General features: G+C 38.8%; 1 protein-coding gene across 1 annotated transcript; it reads right to left on the bottom strand.

Moving 5' to 3' along the window:
• Positions 1–20487: 20487 nt before the first annotated feature.
• Positions 20488–21138, bottom strand: LOC116020334. The gene has a single exon (XM_031260814.1). The coding sequence runs from the start codon at positions 21136–21138 to the stop codon at positions 20488–20490; it is 651 nt and encodes a 216-aa protein (XP_031116674.1).
• Between the last annotated feature and the right edge of the window lie 390 nt (positions 21139–21528).

Below are 21528 nucleotides of genomic sequence, written 5' to 3'. Positions count from 1 at the left end.
GCGGCCCACCACCCAAGCCCGGAGACGAGCCCTGAAGCGGGAAAAGCTAGCGGCCCAAGGTTGGCCTCTAAAGCCATCGCTAAGGGCCCTTGTCCACTGCCCGGGTTCCATCCTTTAGCCTCTTGTCTCGTGCTTCGATCCTTTATGTTCTGCTTGGACCACCCTTACGCGAGTCCCTCTCAGTCCCCCGACTGTGAGGTCTCAGATTGCAGGTCGTGGGCTCTTGGGCACTAGTCGTGGACTGGATTCCCGAGTTACGGGCTCTTGGATCTCGAGCCTATATTCTTGGATCATTTCCAATATCTTCATTAAGTATATAAAAGTAAATGTTTATAAATATGTGGGGTATAAGTTAAAATATATAAATGGTGATCGTGATTTATAAATGAAGCTACATATCTTTTTATATTTGAAATTTGTGGAAAATATTTTGGAAATGTATGTATTTTTTAAAATTTCTTTATTATCTATTTCTAAAAAAATTGGGCTATAATCTCTCGCTTCTTTCGCGAGTCTCTCTCTTTCGAGTTTGCATTGTTTTAGCGTTTCGGTCTTTGTGATTTTTCGGTTACCATGGAGCCTTTCAACATAGCGTCAATGTGCACTAACCACACGCTTTCAGATGTAGATGATGAGGACATTACCATGCAACTGCCATATGTTACTATTGATGATAGAGTGAACGAAGTACGTTATTATGCAGTTGGCTGTCTGGTTACGGCTAAAAATGTGAAGTTCCCGTTTTTTCAAGACACGATAACGTCTGTATAGCAACCGACAATGGGAGTTACAATGCGACAACTAAGTTCTAAGCGCTATTTAATTCGTTTCTATCATAAGGGGGATCTAAATCGTGTTCTGAACAATGGACCTTGGACGTATGAGCAATGCTTATTGGTGTTGCAAAAACTGCTTCCAAATGAGGATCCGGAGACAGTTCTATTGGATGATGCTGAGTTCTGGATCCAAATCCACAGTCCACCACCGGGATTTAGATCTGAGGTGGTTGTCAAAGCTATTGGATCTTTCTTGGGATTGTGGATTAAATTTGATAAAAAGAATTTTGATGGCTCCATGCGAACGTTCTATCGTGTTCGAGTACTGATCGATGTCATGAATGAAAAAAGCATATGAGTTTGGAAAGGGATAATGGGGAGTGGTCTGTTGTAGATTCTCGCTATGAAAGGTTACCAACATTCTGTTTTCTGTGTGGGATAATCGGACACGGTGACAAGGTTTGTATTAAAGCATTGTAGGGTCTTGACTCGTCTGTGGAGAAACCATATGGTACAAATCTGAGAGCGGGGTCAAAACGATTGGTTCCAACAGTAGGTCAATGCTAGATTGCCCTGGAATCGAATATTAAGCGTAAAAATTGGAGGTTCCCCGGTGTGGAGACTGTTCAAAAGGAGACCATGATAGTAGTGTTAGTCCCTTGCATGAAGGTTCTACTAGCAAGGAGAAGGAATTACAAGTGATGCTTCCTGTGCCAATGAGTCATACGGTTGAAGGGATGTCTGTGAACGAAATTGTTGTGGTTGAACAGAAGAGGAGGAGGCTGGGGAATGAGGCTGAGGAAAGGTCTAGGATTTCGTCTGATATGGAAATTGAATCTAATGTGACAAAGAAAGAGGATGTGGCGGGCGTTGCTCAGCAATCCCGCCTAGAATTATGAGTCAGAATTGTCGAGAGCTTGGCAACCCAACGGAAATTCGAGTACTAGCAGATATCATCCGTGCGAAGAGGCCAAAGGTAGTGTTTTTGAAGGAAACGTTTATGATAAAGCAAAAAACGGAACCAATAAGAGTGCAACTGGGTTTTCAGAATATGTTCGTTGTTGATGCTTGTGGACACAAAAGAAGGTTGGTTTTGCTATGGCATGAATCAATAGAGTTGAAGGTAACGAGATACTCAACTAATCATGTTGATTCAACCATAACTCTTGATACCGACAGTCTGAAGTGGAGGTTCACTAGGTATTATGGGTACCTAGAGAGATCTACTGCGAATAAGGCATCTACTGATCAAGCAAAGGAAAATGTGCATGGGAATGGCTCACGGTTTGCGTTGTTGGGAAGCGGTGATGAGCTCGAGGGCCAGGATAGGGCAGTACCGGAGTCGGCTCTCACAAACGAGAACCAAGCTGCTGCAGACGCTGCTGGGAGTTCAAGAACGGAAAAAATCCCGAATGGCTTGGGAGGAAAATCTAAGAGAGCTAATGTTATTGCTAATGAAAAGAAAATTCAAAACGAACCTGCTAGAACAAATCCAGTGCTTGTAACAGAAAAGAGCCTACGTAGGGAATGAGGCAAACTGGCTCATGTTCCAGACGTGCGGTGGAGGAGGACGAGCATGTGGTAAATCGCGGGGTTCAAGGGGGAAAAGTAATTAGCTCTAAAATAGTCCAAAACGGAGAGAACAATAGGGAAGTAGTTCCTGTGGACAACCATCCCACGATCGAACATCATGGTGATCCTCCGGGAGAGATTGATGATGAGGGTGACGTTATAATGGATATTGACATGCAGCACAGGATTCCGATGGAGGACAGGGGCCCTACAGAACCCTCTGTCTAGTTTTTTTTTTTTTTTTTGGTTTTCGTGTTTTCCCTTTGTGTTTCTAGTTTCCTTTTCTCCTTTTTCCTATGATTTTTATTACTTGGAATTGTCAAGGAGCTGGTGGCAAAGCCTTCTACCGCGTCGGTAAAAATATGATCCAGACTCACAAAAAAATGTCATTTGCACGAAGCTGGGATTTTCGGATTGGATCCGAGTTGAGGCGGTTGGGTTTAGCGGTGGGGTCTAGGTGTTTTGGAATAGCTCTTTGCAAGTTTTGATGTTTCACACTCACCCCCAATTTGTGTTTCTTCAGGTTCAAGTGGTGAACCAGTAGGCATGGTACTATGCGGTTGTTTATGGAAGCCCGACTCGTCATCTCTGCCGAAGATTGTGGAGTGAATTGTCAATGGCCAAACGTGGGATTACGCGAGCTTGGATGTCGGCTGGGGTTTTAACTCAATTATTAGCCAGGAGGAAACAATTAATTACAACGCGTTCTCTTCGCAGCGCAGTTCGGACTTTGTAGATTGGATTCAGACTGAGGGCTTCATTGATATGGGATTTAGTGGCCCTACGTTCACTTGGGCTAAAGGCGGTTCAACTGGGCATACTAAGGGAGCTAGATTAGACAGGGCTCTATGTAATATCAGTTGGAGGCAACGCTTTCCAGAAGCTAATGTTACTCACCTCCTAAGAGTATCATCTATTCATGCACCAATTCTCATTAGATTAACAGAAAGAAATGTCAACCGCGACCGAATAGGTTTCAAGTTCCAAGAGGCATGTCTTATGTCCTCAAAATTATCAGAGGTAGTCCATCATACCTGGCAAAAGGATCAAGGCATTCAAGACAATATTCCCCGGATGATGGAGGAGTTGACTAAATGGAACGGGGAGGTTTTCAGAAACATTAACCACCGTAAGAAAATTGTTCTAGCTCGTTAGGAGGGGTTCAGAAACGCCTATCTTGCCTGTATCATGGAGGCCTTGCGAAATTAGAGAAAAAGCTTACAGAGGAATATTAGGATATTTTGTATCAGGTGGAGCTCATGTGGTTCCAACGATCGAGGGAAGAATGGATTGTGTCGGGTGACCGTAACAAGGCTTTCTACCATTGGGCAGCCACCATTAGGAAGACTCGTAATATTGTTAAATGCTTTAGAGATGGGAACGACGTTTGGATCGGTGACATGGATCTTCTTAAAGACCACGTTAGAGGGTACTACATGAATTTATTCTCATGCGAAGGTAATATTTCAAATACTACTACACTGGAAGGAACGTTCCCAAGGATGACCGTAGAAGATTGGGGAGTTTTTAATTCAGATATTTCTAAAGAAGTGGTGCATGGTGCGCTATCAGATACTCTGTTCAAAGCCCCAGAACCCTGATGGCTTCCGCACTGCATTTTATCAACATATGTGGGGTACTGTGGGGGAGAATCTATTTGATCTTGTGAAACACGCATACCTGCCAGGCAGATTGTCGGAAGGATTAAATGACACCCTTCTTGTTCTTATCCCAAAAGTCAAATCCTCTTAGAACATTAAACAATTTCGACCTATCAGTTTGTGTAATGTTAGCTATAAGGTAATTACTAAGACTATTATGAATAGGCTGAAGTTCATTCTGTCCAAGATTGTGAGCCCATTTCAAAGTTCTTTAGACCTGGAAGACATATTTCGGATAATGTCCTCATATACCAGGAGGTAATGCATACCATGCGAGTAAAGCGGGGATCTCTTGGCTATATGGCTATTAAATTAGACCTTGAGAAGGCTTATGACCGTCTTTCGTGGAATTTTATTCGGAGTGTACTCCGGGAGATTGGATTTAACACATCTTGGGTGAATTTAATAATGCAATGTGTGGAAACTCCCTGAATGTTAATCCTTTGGAATGGGGATAGACTGCAACAGTTTGTTCTTGGGAGGGGCATTCGTCAAGGAGATCCCATGTCTCTAGCACTCTTTGTGAGTTCTCTTGAGAAGCTCAGTCAAATGATTACTCAAAAGGTAGGAGTAGGCAGTTGGAAAGGTACCAAGCTGGATCCCACAGGGCCGACCTTATTCGATCTCTGTTTTGTTGATGATATGGTGTTATTTTCAGAGGCTTCTACCGCACAAGTAGAGATTATTCGGGATTGTCTTAATAGATTTTGTGCGGCTTCGGGTCAGATGATAAGTTACAGCAAATTGCAGGTGTTTTTCTCAATGAACGTTAATCATGATCTTACAGAAGAAATCGCAGCCAGGCTTAATATTGAAAGAACGGAAGACTTGGGTAAATATCTAGGTGTCCCGTCTTTCCATGGTCGTGTTACTTGCCGTACATTCAACGATCTTTTAGAGAGAGTGAATGCTAGATTGGAAGGTTGGAAGACTAAGGCAAAGTCGGTGCTTAATGCCATTCCGTTCTACACGATGCAGACTACTGTCCTTCCAAAAGGTATTTGCCAAGAAATAGAGAAAAAAAAAAACTCGTCGTTTTATTTAGGGTAGCAATGGTAATGAATCTACCAAACCTTGCCCCCGTCGTATGCTGCTAATAGACTGGCTAGCCTTGTCCTTTCGATAGATACAGAGGACGAGGATGATATTGGTTGGAGTTGGGATATCAGTGGAGAATTTTTTATTTGTTCTACCTATGATTCTTTTACTGCTTCAATCCGCACTGGCGGGCAGTTCGAGTGGCAAAATATTTGGCAATTAAAAGTCCCCATGCGAGTTTACATGTTTCTTTGGCTAGTTAAGCATAGCCGTGTTCTAACGAACATAGAGAGAGCTCCACAACTTCATTAGTAGAGTAAAAAATTTCATCATTACTCGTACCTTTGACATATCTCAGAATTCGCTTTGCTACAGCCTAATGTGATTCTTTTGGTTCCTCCATGAATCTGCTAAGTATTCCAACTCCAAAAGAAATATCCAGCCTTGTTGCCACCAGATACCTCAAACTCTCAATCAAGCTTTTATAAGCTGTAACATTCACATTCTTGCCAGACTCATCTTTGGACGCCTTTAACTTTTCAGCTACTGGAGTTGAAACTGCTTTGGAGTTTTTCATTTTGAACTTTTTCAAAATATCAGCAACATACTTCTTTTGTGAAATAAAGATTCCACCATCCATCTGAACAACCTCAAGGCCAAGAAAGTAACACATAAGACCCATATCAGTCATTTCAAATCTCTTAATGAGTGCCTCCCTGAATTCTGAGATTAACTTCAAGTTATTTCCAGTAAAAACCAAATCATCAACATACAGACAGATTATAACAACATCACCAGAATCAGTGCATTTGACATACAAAGTGTGTTCATGAGGACATCTCATAAAACCACTTTCAACAAAATAAGAGTCAATGCAACCATACCACGTCCTAGGCGCCTGCTTCAAGCCGTATAAAGCTTTTCTCAACCTGTAAACTTTATTTTCTTCCCCTTTCGTCACAAATCCTGCAGGTTTCTCAACATATATTTCTTCTTCAAGAAAACCATTCAAAAAAGTAGACTTGACATCCATTTGATGCAATTTCCAATCATTTTGAGCAGCAAAAGAAATAACCATTCGAACTGTATCAAGTATACTTACTGGAGCAAAAACCTCAAAATAATCAATACCTGGTTTCTGCTTGTAACCCTTTGCTACCAATCGTGCTTTTAAAACGGTCAATTTCTCCATTTGACTTGTGCTATGTCCTGTAAACCCACTTTACTCCAATTGGCTTCTTTCCAGGAGGTAAATCTGTTAACTCTCAGGTACCATTCTTTTTAAAGGCACGTATCTCCTCATCCATCGCCTTAAGCCAATGAGTTTCTGTAGCAGTCTCCTCAAAGGATAGAGAGTCACAATCTGCAAAAAGAGCAAATTGAACAATCTCTTCATCAGACAGATCATTATCATGACCCAAAACATAATCCTACAAGCGAGCAAGTAATTGACGCTCGCGTTGAGATCGTCGAACAGACGACCTTGGTTGCGAAGGAGACTGGACATTATCTGGAATCAGTTGCTCATCAACAACAGTTTCAACAACAGGAATAACAACTGACCTTTCATCTTTAGCTGACCAATCCCAGGCACTATATTCATCAAAAGTGACATCACGACTTATAACAACGTTTTTAGTTTCAGGATTGTATAGTTTATAAGCATTTGAAGCGTCACTATAACCAATGAATATACACTTCTCACCTTTATCATCTAAGTTCTTTCTCAATTGATCTGGCACATGTGCAAATGCCAAACATCCAAAAACCTTGAGATTTCTTATAGAGGGTTTTCTCCCACTTCCTCAGATGTTTTATCACGGACACTTTTAGTTGGACACCTGTTCAATACATAGACATCACAAGCGACAACTTCGTTATGCCCAAAAAGGCTTAGGCAGATTTTTAAATTTCAACATGCACCTCATCATATCCATGACAGATCTATTCTTTCTCTCAGCCACTCCATTTTGTTGTGGAGTGTATCTGGCTGTCATCTGGTGTTGAATACCCTTCTCTTTCAGAAAATCATCACAAGCAATATATTCTGTACCTCTATCAGTTCTCAAGATTTTAATTTCATAACCACTCTGCTTTTAGACAAAAGTCTTAAATTGTTTGAAAACATCACATGCATCAGACTTTTGCTTCAGAAAGTAAACACATGTTTTCCTACTGAAATCATCAATGAAAGTAACAAAGTACTTACAACCTCCTTGTGAGGGAACCTCCAACGAACACAGGTCTGAGTGAATAATCTCCAACTGTTTTGCGACTCTCCTTGACTTGCCCACTGGGAAGGGATCTCTATGCTTCTTCCCAATCAAACAAATCTCACAAATACGATCAGAGACATTTACAACAAGCAAATAAAAATCAAGCTCCTTTTTCGCTAGATAGTTTAATCTAGAGAAATGAAAATGTCCAAATCGCATATGCCATAACCAATTATCATCACAAATTTCAGAATTAAAGCAAGCAAGAAGTGCATGATTGATTTTCAAAGGAAATAGTCGATTTTGGGACATATTTACCTTTACAATCAAAACTCTCTTAGCATCTACAATAATGGTACAACACCCCTGTGTAATATTTATCTTATATCATTTTTCTGACAACCGCCCCATACTCAACAAATTTTGGTGCAGTTCAAGAACATAGAACACATCAGATATAAAATTGTGAGTACCATCATTCACTAAATAGAGATTTTACCTTTTCCTAAAATTGGCACTTCAGACCTGACTGATTCATCTAGTTCGGAAAATAATTCTTTCTTCCCACACACATGGTTACTACACCCAGTATCCAAGAACCATATGTTTTCGTCTGCAGAAAAACTATTACTGGCCAAAAGTAAGGTTTCACAACTCGCACCAGACTTTTCAGCAATGTTTGCTTGATTTCCACGATTGTCTTCGTTATACTAGCAATCTGCAATCTTGTGCCCATACTTGCCACAATTGTAGCAATGAAATGGAAATTTATCTTGTTTGGTATTACCTCCACCTCTTCCTTGGTTGGAGTTACCACGTCCTCCTCCTTGATTGGAGTTACCACGTCCTCTTCCTCTAAATCCTCGTCTTCCTCTTCCACGACCTTTACCAGATCCTCTACCTCTTTGATTAGGGCCAGTCATATTAAGGGTGACTTGGCTCTTCAAAGCTTCTTCTGCTAGTGGTTCCGATTTTGACTCAATCCTATCAGTATGACTTTCTACTACAACTTATAAGAGCTCGGTTTTGTGTGACTCTGTTATTGAAGCCACTACATGGTCATATTTCATCGGCATAGTTCGAAGAACTTTTTCAACTATTGTACCATCTTCAATCGTATCTCCACATAACCTCATCCTATTCACCTGATCAATAAGACGAGTGAAATACGTATCTACTGTTTCTGTAGAGGTCATCTCACAATGATCGTACAACCTTCTCAACGACTGCGACTTAGACTTCTATGCCCGATCGACTCCTTTGTGTGACACCTTTAAGATGTCCCACGCTTGCTTTGCTGTTTGAGCACGAGCCAATTGCCCAAAAATTGAGTAATCAACACCTTGGTGAATCTGTCCCACAGCCAATTAATCTCGCCGTATAGCGGCTGCATCAGCTCCTTCTTGTAGACCGGGATCAACAAAGCTCCAAAGATTCTGGGCTTTCAAATGTGTGGTCATCATAATTTGCCAATAATTATAAACGAGTTTCCCATCTAATTTGGGACCCGACCACACAATATTGAAATTTGTGGCCATATTTCACTACGGACAATAACTCGGGGTTGGAAGATTGACAATCTCTGATACCAAATGTTGATATATTAAATATAATATATATATATATATATATATATATATATATATATATATATATATATATATATATATATATATATATATATATATATACACACACACACACGTATATATAATTAAGAGAGAAAGAGAAAATTGAAAGGGCAATACTTTCTGATTGAATTGATGAATAAAAAGATTAGAAAACATCCTATTTATACTAAGGATAAACTAACAACGCTAAAGAAATGGTAGCCACTAATCCATACACCCATGTTGCCACACCCACGTTAACATGCACTGCATGGCCACTAATTACTTTCATTTCTAACAAACTAACTACTTAGAACTTGGTTTAACAATTATAATAATAATAATAATATTATTATTATTATTATATTAGTATAACAAAATCTAATCTTTTTGCTCTAAAATCCTTTTAATTGTCTTTATCCCATATGGAAATTTCATGTTTTTACTTTGGAGACGGAATAGAAGGAAAGTATTTTTTTTTCCATTTATCTACACCTATGTATACTGATAGTAATGTTTCCTCCTTGCTAAAATACTGCACTCAATAACAGGTTTTAATATTCAAATCATTAGGACTAATTTTGGTGATTTGAAATCATCCAGAATCTGTATTCTTAGGATTCCACGTTATCCATTTTAGTCATGTTATTTGATAGACTTGTTTTTTGGGTGACAAATTAAAGAAAATTCTTAGTTATTATTTGAGAGTGTATACTAAAGTAAAGTTGTCTAGTGATTTTAATCGACAAAGGACCACTAGTTCAAACCAAGAAAATTAATACGCCACTAACAATATGCTCAAACTTGACTAGGTTGTTCCAGACATTTTTATTGTTTATTTTTTATTATCTTTTTTTTTATTGGATATGTCGATAAAAACAAATCCCAATTTCTAGGTTCCAATATTATCGTGAATTGTTGAACATTTATCTTGGAATAATGTTAGCAATTTTTATACTATCAGCTAAGTTCAACTTTGCATTGTGGACCCTAATCTAAAAATTGTGTTGGTAATTAAAATATTATGTAACATAATGTGTCTATATATAATTATAATATATTATGCGTTTGTAATTAACATATTGTGTGCCTTCAATTTATTGACAGACACATAATCTATTTGTTGGAAAAATGGCAATAAATGACATTTTAAGTGGCCATTTTGTGGTATAAATATATGTAGGGTCCACATCCGATTTTGGTCGGGTCAAAGTGGATTCAGATTCTTCGTAGTGAAACAAAGAGATCGATATATTATACGCTCAAAATGGATAATGGGTGAATGAGAAATTGGTTCTCAAAGTAGACCCATTGAGATGGAAAAAATGTGGGAAAAGCTTAAGGAAAGCCTTTGTTCCACATTGGTTTGGGAAGAGGATTTCACCCACTATAAATACAAGAGTCTTTTTAAGGCTAATTGACATGTATGGCATAGAGGTTCTCTCTCGCGCGCAGGGGGGGGGGGTGCAAATCAAATCCCAAAAATGAAATTCGAAAAGGCTTGAACTCGTGTGCGCCGGCACCTGCGGGCACGAATGTCGTCCGGAAAATTGGCAGCCTGCCCGAGGGACGCGACGGTCACGCGGTATGACGTCTTGCGGACCTCTCGAAGGCTGATGCCTCGAACCTCTCTCACGAGCGATGTCTCGTGGCTTCCAGGGTAACTCGTAGTGATCTCCAGTGGCGTATCACTTCCACTGTGACTCTTGATAAGAATGACCTTTGGCATTAAGGAATTAATGTGATTAATCCTGCCATTATTTCTTATTAAAGGATTGTTAGTGGGAAGTTAATTTCATGCTTAGTGGATGAATGAATGCCATTATCAATGCCATTAATCCCTTCCTCTACTATATATTACCAGGTTGAGCAGGAGATTTACACACGTATGAAAATCTGGTTTTGCACTTCGAAACTCTGCTCTTCTTTCGTTCTAGCCACCTGTGTTCATCCCACGTTCTCGTTCGCCGGACCAAGTTTGTGTGCTCAAACGGCGGATCGTAGTACGTTTTATCCTGGGAAACCTAGACCGCAACAATCCAACACCCCAGGAGGCGGTAAATGAGGTTTTAAGGACAGAGGCAACTCGACTCGTACTTACATCTACCCCAAAGTCCGTTCTTCACCGTCCCTTGTATTGCAGGTTTATCTAACCTTTGTTGTAGGTTTAAATTCATGGAATTTTTTTGTAATATTTTGTTTTAGTGGATTTTCTATTTTCGTCCAATGTCTTGGGTATTTCGAGAATTGTTTCCCAACAATCTTAAAACCTTATTTATTCATTTTCTAATTCTCGAATACCACGGAGAAATGGAAAATCCAGCCTTACCCTTGTTTGCTAACGGGGACGAGAACGGTAATGTTGTTGCGAACAACAATGGAGGGAACGGCAACGTTGTTGCACATTCCCTAGCACCGGTGAACGTTGGTTCACAGAACGGTGTGGGCATCACGGAAAATGTTCCTACGATGCAGGTACCTTCGGTACCAAATGGATCGGCTAATAGTCATGGAGGATCCAGTGGTGTGATTACTACATGGTCCGAGGACTGTGGTAGTGTGACCAATGACTTCGATCATAATCGAGTGAAAGCCAAGCGAAAGCTTAAACCTGAACTAGTTTATGTGAGGAAGGTGAAGGGTCGTTACAATGCGAATCGTCATCCTGGTGAAAAGGTTGAAGACAACTTTTCTAGGATTAATGGGTACGGTGGATGGTTGGACGAGTGAAGGTCACAATCGAATACCCGATGTGCTGTAATGAGACCACCCCGAGGGAGTGGACTGCTGATCAAATGGAACAAGGCACACGGTGTGATGGACTACTACGAGATAGGGATTAGGAAGTTTATTTCTATTGTAATATCCTATCTAGTTGAATTTATTTTTAATAAATTTGTAGTAGTATCCTTTGTAATATTTTTATTAATTAAAAATATGTATGTTCCATTGAAAGATATTGAATCACGATATACATGGGTATTATTTTGTGAAATAATTTTGATGTATGATTCAAATTTTATATGCTTTGTGCATGTGTAGCATTTGAGTGAGAAATGCTAATATGGTTAATGATCAACAAATGTAACTCGTGTGTTACATGATTGAAATCACGTAACGAACCTCGGTTCTAGATTTCGTGGGAAAAATCAATTGTCAAAAATTGAAATAACCTTATAATCGTGAGCATTTCGGCTCAATTGGTTAGAATATTTTTAAGTGCTATTCTTAATGCGATTATAATGGTTTGATTCAACTAGTTGGAATTTTGGTTGATTTGATCTCGTTAATTGTGTTAGAATTAACTTGATCGAAAATTCCTAATCTTACTAGTGTGAAATTTAATTGAGACAAATGATGGAACGTTGGGTTAATAATCGGTTAAATTGAGCTTAAGTGCTAATGTTGTAGCACTAACAGAAAGGCTCAATTGGTTGCTATTTATTTAGCAATTCGGTACGCTGTATTACCTATTTACATTTGGTTAAAGCTTAATCGCTTAACGTAAAATGTATTTAGTACTGGGAAAGTGGGTTTGATATACCACTAACGTACCAACGTAATAGTGTTTCGTACACTAATGGACTAGTGTATTATTAGCATCTTAAGGGCTAATTGAATTCACTAAGAAAGTGCACTATAGCACTAACGTCTAAATGGCTTGTTTAATACCAAGAGTAATCCATTAGTTAAGGCACTAATCGTAGTGCATAACGGGATTAAAGATGGAATTAAAGCTCAAGCTAGTGGGCGTTGAAATGGTTGTCACAATCATTTGAGACGAAAGCATATGGAAGAATGTTAGTCTTTCGGGAAGAGGTAATTCGAGCACCTCACGTGGGGTTTAACTGCACCTTGCAAAAGGTTGCTACCCCTTTCACCTCTCGTAGTCGTGAGGGGCAGTTTGACACTGCCTATACCTTGCGAGAAGAGGTTGTTTATTGCTTTTAGGACCGCTGTAGCGGTATATTATTCTTTATAAGAATAAAGTGAAAACCAAATTAATTGTTGAATTAATGCGGTTAAAGGCGATCGATGTGGTGAACAAGAAACACCTTCGGATGATTTCTATGTTGGTATTATACTTGAGAGTATAATGTGGATTCACCTTAATCGAACGATGCTACCGAACACGATTATCAATACGTTGATATGTTCAGGCCTACCACAAGAATGTGGGGTGAAGCAATTGTCTTTTGGACAAGCAAAAACCTTTTACGAAGGTTCCCTACAAAGTAACTCGATAAGGTTCCTTACGAGTGTGGATAGGTTTGAGCTATCCTATTGATATTTGAAATGTGGGGGCGGCTTGCCAAATGTGTTCTGCTCTTAATACCCAAAGTCCATGTCTCGGACGGACGTATGTAAGAACATAACGAAATAGAATTTCATCGTTCGTTGAAGATGTTATTCTGCGAAGGTCAATTGAAGGACCTAAAAACCCGAACTCATAGCTAGGCGTAGCTAGTGAGTAATGATTTAGAAAATCCTGTAATCCAAATTTTCTGACTTACATGTTAGAATGCGATATGCATAGTCTAACTTGTTAACTAGAAAATGGAATGGATTTGGTAAGGATTGAAAAATCATGTGGTTCGATTTTCTAACGTACTTGTTAGAATGCGATATGCATAGTCTAACTTGTTTACTAAAAATTGGATAAGATTTTCTAACACGGCTTGTTAGAAAATAAAGCCTCGTATGGATGTAGAAATTGTGTTTTCTACGGATGTCCATGAGAAGTAAAATAAGTTTACCTCTCGTGAATGGACAAAGTCACCTCTCGTGACCGGCCAAGCTATTAAGGGAATAATTCTGAACATTACGGAATTAACTTCAAGTTAAGTCCAATACAAATTCTAAGAATTAATCTCCTGATTAGTGGTGGGCTAGTTCGAAGGGTGCAAATTGGTTTTGTACCAAAAAGCGGCTGTAAGGTGAAGTAGATTCTGTCGTAGAGAATCATACTTCGGAACTGGTTGCTCTTCCTCCAGGTTGTAAAACCTTTGGATCCTAGGTGGAACATCAGTTGGAAGATAAACCTGGTTAATTTCATTGAAGTATAAGGACATGCCAGTAATTAAAGATTACTTGCGAGTGCCTTGATTACTATAATGTGTATTCTCTCGTGAGAGAATAAAAATCCATAAGGATGATACTTGCCTCAACCACGGTGTGGGATTTGGAAGTTCATCAAGTGGATTGAATAACCATTTCTTTATAGTCAAGGAACTGCCTAAGGGCTTTGTTGGTTCCACACTATGAAAGAAAGTGGGTAGCTTAGTAAGATCCTTGTATGGTAAAAACGATAAGCCTGAAATATTGGCATGTGATGTTTTGATCATACAATGATAAACCAACGAGTTTAGTATAAACAAAGTAACAAATGTCTATGGTATACGATAGACAGTGACGTTGCTATGCGTTTATACACGATAAACTTATCGTGGGTGGAAACGATCGAGTGATCAAGTCTACTAGGATCATGTTAAATTGGAAATTTGACGTGAAAGATATGAATTGGCAGATTTAAATCTTCGTGATTAAAATCATGAGAGGACCTGATGGTCTCGTGTGAAGCCAATCTCATTGTATTGATTAATTCCTTGCAAAAGGATGATAATCAAGTGGCTTGGACAATGTTAGATACTAACTATCCAAAAATCACAAAGATTGTACTTCTTGATGAGAATACACTCCGATTATTAGTAAGTTCAATTGTCTCTAATGTGTTGCGTTTGGCCAAATATTGCCTTGCGGTTTATAAACTCTATAGTGATACGAGTAACCCTAGTGCTACGCACTAGAAGGCAATAGTGGAAAAATTATGAGATACCTATGGTATACTTATGATTTTGGACTGCACTACGTGCGATATCCAGCCTTACTTGGAAAGTATAGCATCTTGTCCGGATATCGAAAAGACATTAAGTCCGTGAGAGGCTACGTGGTTGATGTGAGCCGGGATAGTCAGTCAAAAGTGGAAATTCTCGTGATAGCTAGATCCTTGTTGGAATCTACGCTGAAAACCTCAGGACACATGTGTCTCGAGAGGTTGAATGGTAATGCCATTCTTGTTGAGAATGTTCCCGAGTTGGAAAACTCATACCTCCAATGTTATTGTTTTGCGATAGTCAATCCAAAAATTGGTCGAGTATGGAGTTGTATGGTAGTCTAGACTTATAAGTCGTAGACATAATACCATTAAACAATTTCTCGCAATGGGAGTTGTCTCTGTTAATTATAAGGTCAGAGGACAACGTAGCGGCCGCTAACCTAAAGGGTAACCTTTGGTTGTTGAGAAATTGATACGAGGAATGGGTCTAAAGCCCTTGGTATATAAAATTCCATAGTGGATACCCAACCTAGCTGTCACCTAGGTTCAATGGGACAACTAAATTATGGAATGAGCGCGTCACTGTGGGGTCCCCGACCCCTACCACTCCTCATTAAAACAGTGACTCCCGATCGAGGCTAGCACACTAGTGATTTAATGATTCGATTGTCATCTGACATATGCTGCGTATGCAATGTCAAATGGACATGTGTTGAGTTGCGGGAAACTCGAGAAAGAATCACCTATGTGAGAGAGAAGTGTGGGTCGCTTGAAAGGAGAATTGAACTAGGCTAAATTCTTTAGAAACTCTTGCAGAACCAGGCAGGTGTCCCACGACCAAAATGGACACAGTTATGAGAACAGGACATGGTTGGATGGTTCCTGTGTGAGATTTGTCAATGTCTACACAAACGGCAGTCGGTTCAAAGACATCTCGTTCTACCGTACAGCCAGTAGGGTATATAGATCTCACAAGGCAAGGTTCAAAGGGTTAAACCTACCTCTGCTATGCAGGAATCAACCGTTGAACACAGTTGTTTCCGTTTTCCAAAATTATCCCGAAAACAATTTTCATTCATGTGGGGGATTGTTGGAAAAATGGCAATAAATGGCATTTTAAGTGGCCATTATGTGGTATAAATATATGTAGGGTCCACATCCGATTTGGGTCGGGTCAAAGTGGATTCGGATTCTTCGTAGTGAGACGAAGAGATCGATATATTATACGCTCAAAATGGATAATGGGTGAATGAGAAATTGGTTCTCAAAGTAGACCCATTAAGATGGAAAAAATGTGGGAAAAGCTTAAGGAAAACCTTTGTCCCACATTGGTTTGGGAAGAGGATTTCACCCACTATAAATACAAGAGTCTTTTTAAGGCTAATTGACATGTATGGCATAGAGGCTCTTTCTCGCGCGCAGGGGGGTGCATATCAAATCTCAAAAATGAGTTCGAAAAGGCTTGAACTCGTGTGCGCCGGCACCCGAAAATTGGCAGGGCTAAGTTATGCCGAATTTTTTCCATCTTAGTACCACACAAACCTTCGAGAGGTCTATTTTTTCCATCTTAGTACCACACAAACCTTCGAGAGGTCGAGACCTCTTGAAGTAGCGCCACGGCCTTGTCTCGTACCTCGGCAACGCACGAGACATTAGCGATGTCTCGCGGCACGCCTCGGTAGCGTTCGAGACATCAAGCGATGTCTCGATGCAGGCGAGTTACGCCCGAGGGACGCGAGCCGCGGCAAGGATAGCAGTTTGAGACATCACTGATGTCTCGTTGCACGCCTTGGCCGTGCGAGACATCAGCGATGTCTCGTACCTCGGCAACGCGCGAGACATTAGCAATGTCTCGCGGCACGCCTCGGTAGCGTTCGAGACATCAAGCGATGTCTCGATGCAGGCGAGTTACGCCCGAGGGACGCGATCTCTCGAAGGAAGCCGGTCACGCAGTATGACGTCTTGCGGACCTCTCGAAGGCTGATGCCTCAAACCTCTCTCACGAGCTATGTCTCGTGGCTTCCAGGGTAACTCGTAGTGATCTCCAGTGGCGACGTATCACTTCTACTGTGACCGTTGATAAGAATGACCTTTGGCATTAAGGAATTAATGTGATTAATCCTGCCATTATTTCTTATTAAAGAACTGTTAGTGGGAAGTTAATTTCGTGCTTAGTGGATGGAGGTTACATGTGCGGAATGAATGCCATTATCAATGCCATTAATCCCTTCCGGCCTCTACTATATATTACCAGGTTGAGCAGGAGATTTACACACGTACGAAAATCTGGTTTTGCACTTCGAAACTCTGCTCTTCCTTCGTTCTAGCCACCTGTGTTCATCCACGTTCTCGTTCGTCGGATCCAAGTTTGTGTGCTCAAACGGCGGATTGTAGTACGTTTTATCCTGGGAAACCTAGACCGCAACGCTCCAGCACCCCAGGAGGCGGTAAATAAGGTTTTAAGGACAGAGGCAACTCGACTCGTACTTACATCTACCCCAAAGTTCGTTCTTCACCGTCCCTTGTATTCCAGGTTTATCTAACCTTTGATTTAGGTTTAAATTCATGGAATTTCTTGTAATATTTTGTTTTAGTGGATTTTCCATTTTCATCCAATTTCTTGGGTATTTCGAGAATTGTTTCCCAACACTATTAACGACAGGCCGCACAATATATTAAACGCAAACACATAATTTGAATGTCATTTTAGATCAAGGTCTAAAATGCCATGCAAAACCTGATCCATTGTATAAATATACAAATTTTTGTATATATAAAGTTACAATGTGACTTCATCGGGTTTTTACTTTTTGTATTTTAACAAATATGAAAAGCATAGTGGCCTTGGGTGGGTGTAGTTTGTTATATGGGGAATGAATGAAAAGTTTCATCTGTTTTCTGTAAGAAATTTATATGTACTGTACTTGCATGTGTCTGCTCTTCGATCTCATACTTAAATCCATTACGTCTTTTGGGCATGTGAGTGAAGAGCAGAGCTCATACATTATTTTTGTACTGCTTTCAGCCTTTCACTTACATGATAAATTGCTTTTCTTTCTTTAACGTCAATTCTTATATTAATACTTTACCACTTTTTTAAATTGTTTTCCTTTACAGACGTAAGACTTTATTATTATAACCATATTCACATACTTTGTTTAAAGGTGAGGAAAAATCTGCAATCACTATTTAAGAGTGAAAATTAATCTATTCCCAATGTTCTAGCCAGTAAAATACTCAAAAAAAAAAAAATCAGCTTGGACGAATTATTACCTCTAATGGTCCTTCGAGTATTGTGCTGTTACTAGTAAACGTCCTCCGAGCATCAAAAAGTGACCATCCGTAGTCTTCCGTTAGCAAATGTGTGAAAGTGGAGTTAAATTGAAGGGTAAACTGAGTGTACCCAACCAAAGTCGTAAATGTAACGTCACTCTCATACCTTTGTTAACGGAAGACCACATGTAGTAATTTTTGTATACTCAGGGGCATTTGTTGGTCACTTTATGATACTTGAAAGACTTTTGCAGGTCATTTTATACTCGGAGGATGTTTGCTGGTAATAGCACAATACTCGAAGGACCAATGAAGGTATTAATAAATGTGAGTAATATTACTAATTCTCTTCAATTGTATGCATCCACATATAAATCAACATGGAATTGGCAATCGGAATTGTTAACATGGTATTTTGATTTGAATTGGTTTATGTGTTTGGTAGAATATACCAATGTTTGCATTTTATGAGGAGAATGATATGAATATTTTCATGGAGAATATACCTATATTTTACATTGATATAAAGGAAATTGTACTGTAGTGGTTTGTATTCTTTGCCTGTGTCTTTATGTGCTACTGTTTGGTTAAATCTTGACAAAAATAGTTAAGCAGCAGATGAGATGTTCTCACAGGCATCATATCTATCTGCAACACTGTAACAATCTGAAGATGCATCTAACTTTAATTTGTTTATAATAAAATGCCAACCTTTGCCAAAGACCTTGTGGTCTAGTGGCATCCGGTGTCCCGGTTAACACTCCCACACGGATGATGAGAGTGGGAGCTGCACTGCAGTTATAACTTAGGCTATCCTTATCCCTACAAATCTCTCTTACTCTCAAAAATAGATCACACTTCTATATCACACAATTTATAAATCATTTATTATTTACACTACATCCCTGCAAATTCAATCTATTTTAAAAGTGAAACCCAATATCACATCACTTTAAAACATTAATAAATAAATAAAATTAAAAAGAAAAGAAAAGAAAATAAAGTGAATAAACAAAAAAAAAAGTACATAAAGTGAATAAACAAAAAAAAAAGTACACAGTTGCCGCAGCCTCAGCTGTTGTGGCAGCTTTGTACGCATTGCAAATTTGCAATCCACCTCAGTATTAAAAAAAAATAGAAATGTTTACAATAAATGCCATATAAGCTTGTCAATTCTAAATTTGAAGGGAGAATGACAGCCTTATAATTAATGTATTGGATGTATGTGTTTAAGATTATCTCTTAACAACTTAATAGATTTTTCCAAGTTTAGTTTGTGTCTGCAATAGTGTGCCACTCCATTTTAGCAATCAGAGTTAGTTTTTAGATGATAAAGGTGACCAATCACTTTGGCTTAAGTGGCAAATACAAATATCTAATTATGAAAGTTTAGGATCGAGATTCAATGTCTGTTGAATTAAGTAATAACTTCTAATGACTAGAGATAACTTATGTCTTTGAGGATTTGAGTTGTTCAAATTCTTCAGAATTGTCACAGATCAGATATGATAAAACTTCATTTATGTTGTTGAATAAGGTGTTAGTTGTTTTAAATCCAGTTCCAAGGTGTCTCTCTCTAACAACTTTATTATATCAAGACAACAAACAAGATTTTGTAATCAATATAAGCATTTTAAAATTTGTGTTTATAATCTAATATGTTAACATGCTGTCAAAAATTCAAAAAATAGTCACATCACTAGCTTGCACACTCAGATTCCAAAGACCGCCATTCCAGCTTGTATAAGAAATTAAGAATGTCAATTATTTGTTTACCTAATTAACTACTATTTTCTTTTTAGTAAAATAAATAAACATTCACATTCAATCATGGTACTTTTTAACCAAATTTGTTTGTTTGTCTTTTTTTTTTTTCCTTCTGAATACTTGACATATATATTAGGATTTTATGAGAAAAGTTTTTTTTCCAACTCTCATAAGATTTTGTTATTGTTACTATAGTATAAGGTTTGTGTTTGGTTTGCACATGAAATCGGAATGAAATCAAATACGTAGTAATGTTATGAGTTTTGGTGAAAGTGGATTTGAAATGATTACCAATATTGATGTTTGGTTGTGTATGACTCTATAATAGGAATAAATGTTTGAAAATTACAAAAACAAAAAATCAAGATAATTTATCCTAATATTAGATTACCAATAAAATGGAATGACACCCCTTTTTAATTAGGGAATGAAATTTTTAATTGAAGGGGTAATCAAAATCCATAGTTGGATGTGTTTTAAAAAGTTGTAAATAAAAAATTAACTATGATTTTGATTTCCATTTCTAATGTATAAACTCATGAACCAAACACATCCTAATACACTTTAATCGAAACAATTAACCACAAAAATCACCAACAGTAGTAAAACACACTTGTATAAATATAATATGAAATTAAATGACAGTGTGATGTTACATTTCCTCTCTAAATTCACCTCTTAATATTCATCATTTGATGGTGCCCTACTTTTTTTTTTTGAAAATCAAAATCAACTTCATTAAAGCAAAAGCAAATCCGAAATACAATCCGGCGGGATAGTGTCCCATTCAGTAAGGACAGGGAAAGAACCAGCCGCCCGTGCAAGCATATGAGCCACATGATTCGCTGACCTTTTGACGTGGCAGACATGAACGTCGCCAATGTCTCTAGCAATTACACGACATTGCTTAATAATCAAACCAATATAACTAAAATCTTCATACTGAGAATTGAAATTGGTACAGAAATTTAAACAATCCAACTCGACTATAGTATTAGGCATAACACGATTCTTGAGCCAAGTGAGAGCCTCTTTCGCGGCCATGGTCTCAGCAAGATAAGGATCCCGAGCACAGTTCATTCGTCCAGCATATGCAGCCACAAATCCACCCGTGTGATCTCTAAGCACAGCACCAAAACTCACATTATCACTCCCAAGGGCAGCATCAACATTACATTTGAATTGACCATTTGGGGGGGGGGTGGGGGGAGTCCATGTGCTAGTAAATAAATTAATACCTTGAGTGGAAGATTCAGGTGAGCTATAACACTGCTTCCATGATGATATGAGAACATCTACATGTGCTTTAATCATGCTCACTGACCACGATTTTCCATTCCACACCAGATCATTCCTCACACGCCACAAAGTCCAAAAGATAGCTGCCATGCGTAGAGCACGATCATTATCATGGTTATCAAGCTCTGCTTTCACAAATTCCACAAAAGAAACTTCATGCAAAATAGAGTGAGAACCCCAAACCTGACATGCAATTGGACATTCACAGAAAATGTGTTCGATCGTTTCCGATTCAGAGGAGCATAGAGAACAGCCGCCACCAACAACAACATGCTTGGTACGTAACACTTCCTTAACAAGTAGCAAGTACCGAACACACCTCCACAGAAAGTTTCGTATGTTAGGTGATTGATTGATTCTTTCTATAATTTTTTTTTTGAAGATAATTCTTTCTTTAATTTGATTAATAACTGTATTTAAAAAAAAAAAAAAAAGAACTTGGTAGTCATCATTTGATGGTGCACTACTTGATTGATTATT

Source organism: Ipomoea triloba, chromosome 5 (genome assembly GCF_003576645.1).
Source record: "Ipomoea triloba cultivar NCNSP0323 chromosome 5, ASM357664v1".
Lineage (NCBI taxonomy): Eukaryota > Viridiplantae > Streptophyta > Magnoliopsida > Solanales > Convolvulaceae > Ipomoea > Ipomoea triloba.
The sequence above is the reverse complement of the archived record's forward strand: the minus strand, read 5'-3'. Positions and strand labels throughout refer to the sequence as shown.

Excerpts from the sequence above, each read along its gene's own strand:
- LOC116020334 (XM_031260814.1), bottom strand. The coding sequence starts at position 21,138 with ATGGCAGCTATCTTTTGGACTTTGTGGCGTGTGAGGAATGATCTGGTG.